Source organism: Ustilaginoidea virens, chromosome 6 (assembly GCF_000687475.1).
Source record: "Ustilaginoidea virens chromosome 6, complete sequence".
Lineage (NCBI taxonomy): Eukaryota > Fungi > Ascomycota > Sordariomycetes > Hypocreales > Clavicipitaceae > Ustilaginoidea > Ustilaginoidea virens.
The window spans coordinates 1335459-1348021 of record NC_057321.1 but is presented as its reverse complement, the minus strand read 5'-3'; the positions used below and the strand labels follow the sequence as shown (position 1 = coordinate 1348021).

Sequence of the window (12563 nt, the reverse complement as noted above, 5' to 3'; positions counted from 1 at the left end):
TTTTTTTATTGTCTTTTTCTTTTCTGCCTTTTATTTTGCTTTTCTCTTCCACGACAATTTTTCCTTCCTAGACGGCGTGAATACGAGCCGTACGTGTTTGGTTGTGCTAGGCTTATGCTTATTGTTAGGAGGTGATGACGCTGCGGAGGGGCAAGCGGTATGACGAGGTACGGCGACAAGGTGAAAGCACGCATGAAGGATGATTTCACAATGGTCCGAGAAGACGGCCTAGATTATAGCGTAATATTATATTCAATACACTGACTTGGGGGAGGAAGGCTTCATGCCGTATAAGCTGGGGTATAAATACGCATTGCTGCGCCAGTAACTCCATCATCTTCAGCTCGCTCAGCAGAAAAGCGTGCAAAATCACATGGCCATAAAATCATCAAGCAAACGAGGCGGCGGCGGCGGCGTCTTCACGCCGCGCTCCCCCGCTCGAATCAGCAGCGGTGGGAGCCGCGGCCATCGGTGCCGTGCATGCGCCGCGTCCCAGCAGCCTATTCAAAAACACGGTCAGTCACGCAAAGTCCGTTGCCGGTCGGCGACGCTCTGGTCCGTCATACCTTCAGGCCAGGCCTGCGAGTCAAGCTGCCCCGGAGCTTCATCAGAGCGCCGCTGACCTTGTCCCCGATGGAGGGCTTGCGCTTGTGGTGGTGCACAGGCTTTCTGCGAGCAAAGAAGCCGCGTCGGGGGGGGGTGGTGGTGGTGGTAGCGGTATGATGGTGGCGTCTCGACCCGAACATGATGAGTGGTTATGTGTCGTTTATGTATTTTGTGAATTTTTTTTTTTTCCTTTTTTTCCCTATGGCGAGAAGACGTGCGAGATCCTGGGGTAAAAAGCAGGTTGTGATGCTGGGTTATTTGGGGGGAAAGTAGGTTGTGACGGTGGGTAGGGTAGACGCGGGCTTATATATCTGCTTGGCTTGGGGGAGGGATGGACTCGGACCACGGGGCGACGACGATGATGATGATGATGATGATGACGATGATGACGATGCCATGTAGCGAGAGCGTGGAACGGATGGATACTGAGCGCAGCTGATACGGAGCGCAGCTGACGCCATTGCGAAAACAAGATCGCCGGCGTGCGCTGCACCTTGGCTGTGCGGGCGACCTGGGGAGACGATTCAAACTTGGAAGAAAGGTGCATCTTTAGGGGACGTCGACGTCAGGGGTTGCGGGGGCTGGAGCATGACGTCATGGGGGGCGTCATGGCGTGGCGTACGGCGCAAGCTAGGGTCTGTGTGGTACCAGGCTGGGCTGTCAAGTGCTTAGCACGTGCTCAGAGGCTCCGTTTGATGCGCTGCGATGAGAAGCCTTTTGCTTGCTGCGCGCTGTTTGACTAGCCGAGCTGTTCGCCAGCCGGCCCCATGAGTCACGCAAGCAGCCTCGCATATCGGGGGAAAAAAAAAAAAAAAAGGCCTACTATATAGCAAGACATGTCGCCCGTTTTTTTTTTTCTTTTTTTTTCTAGACGGCCTAGATGGGCTGTTATCGTCGTCGTCATCTTCCTTTGCGGCTGCGCTTCACAACATGCCGCCTTTTGTGGTTCGGTTAGTGTCGGTGTTGGTGGGGGCGCGGCACTGCGCTACAGTAACATCGTGGCGCCCGCGTCGATACATGCCCGCTGACATGATACTATCCCGAGCAAGAACAAGGCTACCTACTACAACACACGGCATGTGATGAGATGATGCACGCACGATCCGTGGCGCGACGCCAAAGCCGGTTGCCGCTGAGAGCGATTTGTCGAGGAGGGCATCACGGGCGCGCGGGGCAGGTGTCTGGGCGACTAGCAAAGGGGATACCCGACCGCGGACCTCGTCAGCAAAGACATGCACCAGCCCGCCCCAGACTCCAGAGAGTCCGTGGCGCTTATCGAACCCGGCGCAATCTGACGGCTGGCCGGCCAATGCATGAGTACCCAATGGCCAACCCCTCCAGGCCCGATTTGGCAGCAACGGTAGGTTGCGAGATCCAGGCGTCGGCAGATGACGGGCAGCAAGGTTCCCCCCCCCCCCCCCAACAACCTCCCCCCCGGCAAACCGGCACGGGACAGGGAGGCACGCCAATTCCGCTCCGCGCTGGTCGTGTCGTGTCGTGTCGAGGTGAAAGGTGTAGAGGGCATGGCGGGAGCCGGGGCAGCATCGCGGCAACGGCATGCGCGGTCAGCTGTCAGCTGGTGCCATGAAGGATGCGACTTTTTGCATTCCCCCCCCCCCCTTCCCCCCTTCCCCCGGTCCCCCTCGGCGGCCCCCTGCCTTTGTCTCGCGATAACGACAACTTTGCCAGGGAGTGGCCAGGGAGGGGCCGGGCAGTGGCCGGGCAGTTGCCGGGCAGTTGCAGCCACTCGGCGGCAGTCAAAGACGCCAACCCCTGGAAAATCACGCTCCGGCCGTCCGGCAGTGCAACCCAGCTCGATGGCTCAGCCAACCGGGACGGGCTGTTGGGTAGCATCGAGTCAACATATGCATTATGCTTGCGAATGCATAGCATAGCATAGCATAGCATAGCATAGCATAGCATAGCCTCAACCGCCTTGTCAATCGAGAGAGATGGCCCTCCACCTCTTCTTCCTCTCGGACACACTCGACACTCGACGCCAAGCCCCTTGCTCACATGCTGGCTACGACCTTTAACCGCAAAACCTGGCCTTCTGCTGCGCCCACAAGCTCCCAAACCTGGTTTTCTCGTCAGTGAATCGAGTTTCAGTCGACACACCTGCCCGGCCCGAGCAGACCGCTACTGCCAGACGCATGGGGTAACCGTCACATGGTCACCCTTGCAGACAGGGCGAGGAGGCCCGCGGCTGCACGTCCACGGTCTTGTTGCTTGTCTGACGAGTTGAGCATCTCCACTACATCAAACACCATACATAAGGTCCCTACCTACCTACCTACATGCTGCATGCATGGTCCCCTGCTCCTCTTCTGATCCGGCACTCGGCACCTGGCAGACGCGCAACACTGTTCCTCCCCAGCGTCCGCCGCCTCCATGCCTGCGCCTGCGCCTGCGCCTACGCCTACGCCTACGCCTACGCCTACGCCTCTTCCTTTCTTCAAGCACCATTGCCGGAGATTCATCATGCCGTCAAGCCCGCCCCTTCGATGGGGAGCCCTCCTCTCGGTCGCAACAGCCATAGTATTCGCCTTTGTGCTGAACGCTCACCAGGGCCCCTCGGGACCCGGGTCCGGCGACGCCGCTGTCTACTGCTACGCGGGAGTCAGGACGCTCGACCGCAACCGGCCTGCCGCCAACTGCTTCTCCGTCGCCAACGGCGTCTTCACGCGAGTGTGGAGGGATGCGGCCATCGCACACGACGACGCCAGGTCCAGCGACGCCAGGTCCAACGACGGAGAGCATCCCACGCAGCACGACGGCCATGTCATTCCCGGCCTGTGGGACGGCCACGGGCATTTGATGGCCTGGGGCGAGTTTCTGCACTCGGTGGACCTGTTTGACGCCCAGGACTTGAGCGAGGTCAGGAAGCGACTTGCATCGTACCTGAAGGACAACCCGGATGCCGGCAAGAAGGACAATTGGCTGCGCGGAGCAGGCTGGGATCAGGACCTGTACGGACGCATGCCCACGGCTGTAAGACGCAGCCTCCCCCCCTCGTGTCGCCGAGCTCGCACCCCGGGCTTGGAGCTAATGCTCCAAATCATCTTTTCCAACGAAATCTCCTAGGGAGACTTGGAGCTAGACCCGGCCCTCAAGGGCGCCCACGTCATGCTCGATCGCAACGACGGCCACTGCATCTGGGTCTCCAAAGCCGTTCTCGACATGCTGCCCGGCAACATGACCGACGTGCCCGGCGGCCAAATCATCCGGGACCCCGGCCCCGGCGTCTTCTGCGACGCCGCCATGGGCCCCGTCACGGACCTTTGGCCCCCGGCCACGAAAAAGACCAGGACGACCTTTGTCCGCGACGCAATGAGGGACCTGAACCGCGTCGGCCTGGTCGGGGTCCACGATGCCAGCACCCCGCCCGCCGAGGTCCAGCTGTACAGCGAGCTAGCCGACACGGACGACTGGACGGTCCGCGTCTACGGCATGCTCGAGTGCAGCGATCAAAACCAGTACTGCCCCGGCAGCGCGACCAAGATCGCGAGGGACGACGGGCGGTTCTGGGTCCAAAGCGTCAAGCTGTTTGCGGGTGAGTTTTTCCCTCAAGGCCCCCCCTTTTTTTCTTTTTTCCTTTTTCCTTTTTTTTCCCCCCCCCCCCATCTCCGAGCTTTTCAGGAGGGGGCCAAAAAAAAAAAAATGAAGAATGAAAATAAAAATAAAAAAAAACAACCACCGCCACTTCCCCCTCCCACGCGCCCGAGCGAGCTGATTCAAAAACCCTCCCTGGCACACAGACGGCGCCCTCGGCTCCTGGGGCTCTGCCCTGCTCGAGCCCTACGCCGACCGCAAAGACAAGACCGGCACCCTGCTCATCAACGCCACCGCCCTGACCGACCTCGCCAAGCTCTGGGCCCAGGCCGGCTTCCAGGTCAACGTGCACGCCATCGGAGACCGCGCCAACCGCCAAGTCGTCGACGCCTTCGTCGCCGCCCTCCGGCACGTCTGCCCCGGCGCGACCACCGACCGCGGCCTGCGCGCCTGCCAGGCCCGCCGCCGCTTCCGCATCGAGCACGCCCAGATCGTCCACCCGGACGACCAGGCCCGCATGCACCGCGTCGGCCTCATCCCCTCCCTCCAGCCCACCCACGCCACCGACGACATGAGGTTCGCCCTGGCCAGGCTCGGCGCCCGGCGCACCCGCCACTCGGCCTACCGCATGCGCTCCTACCTCGACCTCCTGCCCATCCTGGGCAGCGACTTCCCCGTCGAGCCGCCCAACCCCCTGCACGGCATCTACGCCGCCGTCACCAGGAAGAGCCCCCGCACGGGGCTGGGCCTCGCAAACTCCACCCTGGGCTGGCACGCCGACGAGGCCCTGACCCTCGACCAGGCCGTGTGGGGCTTCACCGGCGCCCCCGCCCGCGGCGCCTTCCTGGAGCACCGGGCCGGCGTCATCAAGCCCGGCGCGTTTGCCGACTGGCTCGTGCTGGACGAGCCGCTGGAGCGCGTGGACATTGAGGACCTGCGGACTCTGACGGTGCGCGAGACGTGGGTCGCTGGCAAGAGAGTCTACAGCAGGCGGCGCCAGGAGGAGGAGGAGGAGAAGAGGAAGAAGGCTGCGCGGCAGCCTTGACTTGACGGCTTGGCGCCGACCCGAACGAAATGTTACGGTTTAAAGAAACTCACGCCGTGAACAAGTCAAAGTAAGCTAGCTGGCCGGAGGGCGGTGGGGATTTTTTACCTTTTTCATGTTTCAAACTGGCTGCCTGCTGATAAAAGAGGTTTCGCGATGGAACAAAGCCACAATCTCGCAATAGTTGCGTTGCAATCTGTCAGCGACAGTGACCTCCCTGACCGTGACCAGTGATGCAAATAGTCAAACTTTATTTTCATTTCACAAACACCTCTCCGAGTGTCGCGTTCTCGGGAAGCCAACATAATCATAAGAAACGGGAAGCGCATTTCCGAGCCCATCCATGCTCATGCAGATAAACGGCCGGCCCTTTTGCCAGAAAACCAAACACCCAACACCCCACCCCGCACGCCACCCCGTCTGCTGTAGGTGGTGCATGGTTGTGTTGTGCAAAGCTGGGGCAAACCATCGTCTTGCTCCGTGTGACAGTGCAACCTTCAGTGTTTGGCGTTGCTCTTGCCTTCCACCCATTTGGCCAACTTGACGCTTGGCATGTCCACCGCCCTCCAGAATACATCAGCCCACCATATCACGCTCGGGACGCAAAACACTGCGCCAAGAGCAAAGCCGGCATTGTACCAGTATCCCTGGACCCCGCTGACACCATAAGCCATCCTCTCCCACAGGTAGCCAACGGTGTGCATGGCAGGGCCGTGCACAAGGTACAGCGAGTACGAGATTTTGCCCAAATACTGGACAACGGGCAAGTTGAAGAAGCGCTGCCACGTCCCTGAGTGACCGACGGCGAGAACAAACAGAACCGCCCCGCAGGACTGCCAGTATCGGTACTTCTCTTCAGCCCACCACGCAGGTATGAGTGAAGACAGGTACGACCATCCCGGGGCAATTTCACCGCCGTCATCTGGCTGGGACATCAAATACAGGCCGAGAACCGACGTCGCTGTCCAGCACAGTCCCTCCAGCCAGTTGCAAGTTCTGGACGGAGACTCCTCACTTTGGGGAAGCACTGCAGCTGACGCATGGACCCCGCGAATATGGTCCATCTCTGCCAGAAGCATTCCGCAAAAGAACAAGCATAGTTCCCATCTAGAATGACGATATGTGAACCACATGATTCCCCCGACGGTCAGAAAACGCAGAATTGTTCTGAGCCGTGCGGTCCCGATGATTGTGAGAAACAGGTAAAGCGAGCACCGGAACTCGACAGGAATGGTCCACAAGTGCACATCGTATGCTAAAGCAGTCCTCGTAAGCCCAAGTTGAATCAAACGCCGTCACGAGAGCATGTCTTACAGGTGCTTCCCCCAAACTTGTCCCAGTCAAAGACATGTACAAATCTATACATATGGAGCAGCCAGTCTCTGAGTTGGGCGTACAACGATTCCATCCTGGCGGGATGCGGCTCAATTATGTTCTTCATATACGTGCGGTCTTGGGCGAACTCGCGAGTCCATTCATAAGCACCGATCCTCAATAAAAAGACAATCATCAAAGTGGAAATGGCGCTTGGTAAGTAGAGTCGAATCCCTCGGCGGTAAGTCAAAGAAGTCATGTTGGCTGAAAAGTCGGAAAATGCGCCCCTTCGCATGAGCAGCAGGGGACGGTAAGACAAGGCATATCCGGAGATGATGAAAAAGACGCAAACCGCAGGGGGGCCTTGATACCAAAGCCGAAGGAACGGAAGCTTCAAAATGTGGTAATTATCTTCCCCAGTCCCCCAACTTTTGGCAATGGTGAAAGCCTGGTAGAAATAGTGACAGAAGAAGACGAAAAGGGCAGCCAACCCTCTCATTCCATCCAGATATGCAGTGGGGGATACTTTGGGAGGGCAAATCTGATCTCTGGCGCGCCGTCCCTGCAGGAAACTTGGGGCGAGAAAGATGAGAAGACGAATGAAAATCACCCGCCATGGTACTGAGCAGAGACGATGCCAGGAAGCTGAAACAGCAGATGTATCCCAGGAGAGACTGGAGATTTTTGCCGTTATGCGAGTTTGAGACTCTACTTCATTAACGATGCTCTCATTTTCCGAGTCAGAGGTGGATCTGTCTTCCAACAGCCCCCTTTTCTCCTCTTTGAAAATAATCGGTGCCGAATTGCCGTCGAAACCCATCGTCATGCAGCACAAAGATCTGAAAGACAGTTCAGGCCATTCGCGTGGAATCGACTATAAGGAGACGAGGGCTAGTCAACGATAAATCGACAATAGGTGGGGATTCTCAGGGGGGACGTTTGCAAACACACCAGTCTGGTATCGTGAGTTTGATTGCGAAAACGAGCGCAGAAGCACGATTGATCGACAGACTTGCGGGCCAGAAAAGAGGAATGGGAACAAAGGTGGGCAGAAAGGTGAATCACAATTGACTACACCAACTATCTTCACGCTGAAAACTGCGAGATAGATACGATGATTACGGTAAAGACTCTCTGGAAAGCTAGATAGGCCATGGGACTCGGGAAGGAAAGTCAGGAGGCGGCAGAGGGACACTCCCACGGATAAGCTGGCACGATTTACCGTATGAAACGGAGCTGTACTGTGTACAGTGCTCCCATGTGTATCACACATTTCAGTAGGCATTCTTCCCCCAAATGACTCGACGACTTGCACTCGGCTGGAAAAAAAAAAATTATGCCCAGGGGGCCGTGGGCACGGTGAACATACTGTGCTCGAGAACGCAGCCGTCCGTGCCTTCCTCTTTGACTGAATATTTGGCACCTGGCTGAAACAATACGGACCAGTCACTTGGGATTTCAGCCTGATCCGCTTGACGCACCTTGAGCATGCCTACATTGGAGGTGGCAGGTGCGATCCGTATGTTGTTTGCAGGAAGGAGGGAGTCTGGTGAGGCAGGCTCTTGCATTCCGAGCTGTTTTGCTCGAGGTCAGCATGGATGGGAATACCCGGGGTCAAAGACAATGATGGGCGAGCCGGTACGCGTTTGTCACATATTCTCCTGGCGTTCAACGGGCTTGCTTCGCCCGCCTGCTCCCGGGTCGACAGCGGGCTCGCCGCCAAAGCACGGTCTGCCGTTTGCTTGGCTCGCCCTGCTAGGGGCAAACATTTCCGCCACGTCGCAGAATCCAAGGGATCTCTCTCACCGCGACATCCCGCTTGCCTTGATGTAGGACCAGCAATGCTGGCGTTTGCTCACAGCCTCACACGAACCGTCGAAGCATCGACGCCGCCGAAACACAGTGCACTCGGTACGCTTGCGCACGCTGCGCGCGACTTTGATCATCGGTGGCCGAGAGTGATGTTGCCGTTAGTCCGTTCGCTGGATGAGGTTCCTTTGCCTTGGAATGCCCTCGGCTACAGCGTTGTCTACGTTGGTGCGCTGGGATGTCGCCGCGCCAGGCGGGTTGCGACGAACCAGACAGAGTTTGTACGGACCGAAAGGGCTCAAAACCTCGTTCGTCGTGATATTTCAAAACGAGCACCTGTCAGTGCCTACGTATTTCTTTCTTCCGTAGCACAATGTTCTCGGCATATCGTGCGAGGGTTACAAACGCTCATTTTCTCGTTGGCATGAATCCATCTCGATGCGTCACATTTTCTTGATTTTCAGGAGGTGGTCATTGCACTGTCGGCAAACTTTGGAACAAGGTTCATGAGCTACAAAGGCTCTGCTTTTATGTTACAGAGGTTCATCTTAGTTCTTTATTTACGCACATCCTGCCTCGTTTCCATCGTTGGCTATGCGTACGATATCGTAAAAAAACACGTCGTGAAAATCAATCCCAGGCTTACATAACGTCCGAAACATGATTTTCCATCCCGGCGCCCAAGCCCTCGCATACGAAAAATAACACCACGCCCAAACGCCACGGCTCATGATTTCCCACTTTGCTCCACGGGGAGTAATCCCTTTCCCCGGGCCCCCGCACCTAGTTCTCCAACCAGTCGAGGAACTGCGGAGTAAAGTAGCTCACGACAATGGTGGCACCCGCCCGCAGAATGCTCTCCGTCGCTTCAAACGCAGCCGTCCTGAGGTCAAAGACACCGGCTTTGGCAGCGGCGTGGATCATGGAAAATTCCCCACTGACTTGGTACGCTGCAATGGGCAGGTCCTTGCCCAGATCCTTGGCGTCGCTGATGATGTCGAGGTACTGACCAGCGGGCTTGACCATGATGATATCAGCGCCTTCGCTGATGTCACGCGCGATGGCCCGACGAGCAAGGCCGCGGCCGCTGGGGGGAAGTTGGTAGCACTTGCGATCGCCAAAGGATGGAGCCGAACCGGCAGCGTCGCGGAAGGGGCCGTAGAGGCAGCCGGAAAACTTGGCCGAGTACGACATCAGGGTGGTCTTGTGTGCGATACCCTCCTCAATCAGCTTGAGCTTGATGGCTCGAATGCGTCCGTCGTTCATGTCCGAGGGAGCGACACAGTGGGCTCCAGCTCTGGCGTAAGCAACGGCAACGTCGGAGATGCGGTCCACCGAGAGCTGGTTGTTCAGGCTCCCGTCGTCGCGCAGAATTCCGCAATGGCCGTGGGAGGTGTACTCGCAGAGGCATACGTCTGCGCAGATGTACATTTGCGGGAAACGACGTCGAATGAGGCGGATTGCCTGAATGACAGGACCCTCGGGGTCATCGGCAGCACTGCCAAGAGCGTCCTTGGTACCGGGCTTCATGGGAACACCAAAGAGTATCACTGAGCGAAGACCTTTGCGAACGAGGGGCTCGAGGAAGGAAACGAGCTTGCCGAGGCCAAGCTGGTACTGTCCAGGAAGGGAGGGCACTAGGTTCATGTCGTCGGTTCGATCGGTGACGAAGAGAGGATAGATGAACATGGACTGGTTGACGCAAAGATTGCGTTAATAAATAAATAAATAAAAAAGCGCAAGGGTTGGGGATGAGCTCTGGGGTGAAGTGGGCTCTTCTTACCTTGGTCAGTTGGCGCTCTGCCTGCCAGGAGCGAGCAAGAGGATGGAAATAACCACCGTGCAGCTGACTGCCAATGTCGCCAGAGATACTCACGCTGGTTGCAGCGGTGCTGGTGTAGGACACGGCTCGAGACAGGTGCGAGTTTCGATCATCGAGAGTAGAGACAGAGGGGGGGGCGAGGCCGGGGCGGCGAGAGTCATGGCTGTCGCGCAGGCTGAGGTCCTGGACAAGGCTGGAGAAGGACATGTCGATGTACGAAGGGGGGTTGAATATTCCTTGACGGTTTCTAAGCACGTCTCGCGACGGAATGGTGCTTGAGAATTCGAAGGACACAACCGCGGCAACGCGTTTGGGGGCGGGATATCCAGCAATGGAGGGAGTGCGACAAGGAGAGGCGCAGAGCTATGCTAGCGAACGAATCTCGGTGAAAAGGTCGAGGAGAACTTGGCCACCCCAAAGACTCGAAGTGAAGGATGGACCAACGTTTTGGGAGCGGCGGTTGGGGCAAAAGTTGGAAACCTGTGGCGTGCTGCAGGCGGGATGCGGTTTTTGGCGAAGCTGAAACAAAGGCTAGGCCACCCCGATGGCGCAGCCAATAGAGATGACGGGCCCTGGGCCAATCAGCGGCGTGTCAATTCTAAGTGACCACGGGCAATAGGATGAGACTAGACAACCCCGCCAATTTCGCAACGCATTTACATTTTCCCGCCCATAGTGGAGTTTCCCGTCATGGCCGTCCAAGTCCCGAGGCCAAAAAACGGACGCCGGATAAGGCCAACCGGTGGGTCATGCACATGCACATGTAGTACGCCGATCACGGCGACCTTTTGCCAGGGCTGAAGACACGCACCTTGGATCAACAGATCAGCACAAAGGCATTGCACGATTCGTCCATGTATAAGTTTCCATCTCTCGCTGTAGATGCGGTACAAAAATAGCTCAAGCATCTTCTGCTTGGATTTCGCTGAATGTCGCCTCTGCCGCATCTTCATCAAGAGCGGTTATTATTCCCTGCTAATCCCGCTCCAGTATATCGAAATCCAGCAAGACCATGATCCTCTTATTAACGCTGGGTCAGGTGACTTTGTAGCAGCAGCTGCTTTGACCCACGCCGGCTTCGCTTTCGACCCGCCGCCCGAGATGCACGGGACTTTTTAAAATACATGGCAGAGTCGTGCAGGACGAGCTTGATGATCAATCCGCAGACAAGCTGGGTTCGAGCAGCTCCTCGAAGATGGGAGGCTGTGCCGAACCAACCGGTTATGTCGATGAGAAACAACAAGAGGAGCAAAATGCGGCGTTTTATAATTTTTTTTTTCCCTTGCACGAAGCAATAATATCCATTGCAAACTGCCAGCTGGCATGCGTTGGAAACCGGAAACCGGTGGCGTGCTGCAGGCGGCTCCAGGCCCCGGACTTGGAGCCCGGGGCCCCGCAGTCACCGCTGCGCGTCTCTATTCGCATCTTTCAATGTTCTTTTCCCCGCCAGCACGGAGTCGCCGAGACGCAGACGCCGAGTCGCCGAGTCGTGTTTTCCCAACAGGCGCCTAGGCGATTGACATGTCCATCCATGCCCAGGCCAGCATCGCCATCCGCCCTGACGCGTTGCCATTGCCCTTTGCAAGCCCGCATGCCGCTTTTGCCCCAGCAGATCTACATACCCATCGATGCCCATTCCCAATCTGCTGGGACCGACCCTCTAGGACCGACACTCTGGCACCAGAATGGAGACTCTCCGCATACACCCGAACCTCTGACAGGGCCGTGATCCAAGTAAGTGCGCCTCGCGATACATATGACTTATGAAACAAGGGGGGGGGTGGGCAACAGTTTTGTACTGTCGATACCCTCATCACTAGCACTTCTAGAGATCAGATAACCTGTGAGCAATACGCCTCGCTAGCTAGCAATATATATAGCGATATAGTGTAGGTACATATCAAGGCAGACGGCTATAGTAGCTGCTGTAGCCATAGAAGCAGCGCCATTGCAGCTATTGCTACAGAAGAAATCCTGCTGCAATATTATACGCAGATTTTAAGCGCCAAAGTTTGAAAGACTGCGCCAAATGAATTAGCGCACTAGCGTACTGCCGCTACGCGCCGAATCGGCGCACCTTCTTGGCAACTATTCCTTTTAACAGGCATAGAAGCGGCCCCTGCTGGCGCGATACACGGTTTCTGGTGTTCTAGGACGCTTCTGTACAATCGTGTTGCCGATCGTTGCTAATTCTAGTAAAGCGCCAGGAGTTTTCCACGGCCTGGACGTCGTTGTAGCCGTGCTGCCGGGTCCGACGTCAAAGGGGCCGAAACACTTTGATTCCAGACGTGAACTAAGAAGCCTCTCACGTGTACAATACCGTCGGATAATTATGGTCAAGTACAGTGGATTTTTTTTCTATCTATATAGAGGACTAGATTTCTCGCCATAGATGGATAAACCAAAAGACAAGCA

General features: G+C 56.8%; 4 protein-coding genes across 4 annotated transcripts; 1 reads left to right on the top strand and 3 right to left on the bottom strand.

Moving 5' to 3' along the window:
• Window positions 1-443: 443 nt before the first annotated feature.
• On the bottom strand, window positions 444-746 carry UV8b_07312 (uncharacterized protein; the record flags this gene model as incomplete). Its single annotated transcript, XM_043144809.1, has 2 exons — window positions 444-500; window positions 567-746. 2 exons carry the CDS (start codon window positions 744-746, stop codon window positions 444-446), a joined length of 237 nt encoding a protein of 78 aa, XP_043000744.1.
• A 2341-nt stretch (window positions 747-3087) lies between these two features.
• UV8b_07311 (uncharacterized protein) lies at window positions 3088-5203 on the top strand (the record flags this gene model as incomplete). Its single annotated transcript, XM_043144808.1, has 3 exons — window positions 3088-3597; window positions 3691-4159; window positions 4365-5203. The coding sequence occupies 3 exons, from the start codon at window positions 3088-3090 to the stop codon at window positions 5201-5203; spliced, it is 1818 nt and encodes a 605-aa protein (XP_043000743.1).
• A 497-nt stretch (window positions 5204-5700) lies between these two features.
• UV8b_07310 (uncharacterized protein) lies at window positions 5701-7343 on the bottom strand (the record flags this gene model as incomplete). Its single annotated transcript, XM_043144807.1, has 2 exons — window positions 5701-6458; window positions 6518-7343. The coding sequence occupies 2 exons, from the start codon at window positions 7341-7343 to the stop codon at window positions 5701-5703; spliced, it is 1584 nt and encodes a 527-aa protein (XP_043000742.1).
• Window positions 7344-9109: 1766 nt separating this feature from the next.
• Window positions 9110-10355, bottom strand: UV8b_07309 (uncharacterized protein; the record flags this gene model as incomplete). Its single annotated transcript, XM_043144806.1, has 2 exons — window positions 9110-10018; window positions 10110-10355. 2 exons carry the CDS (start codon window positions 10353-10355, stop codon window positions 9110-9112), a joined length of 1155 nt encoding a protein of 384 aa, XP_043000741.1.
• Window positions 10356-12563: the final 2208 nt, after the last annotated feature.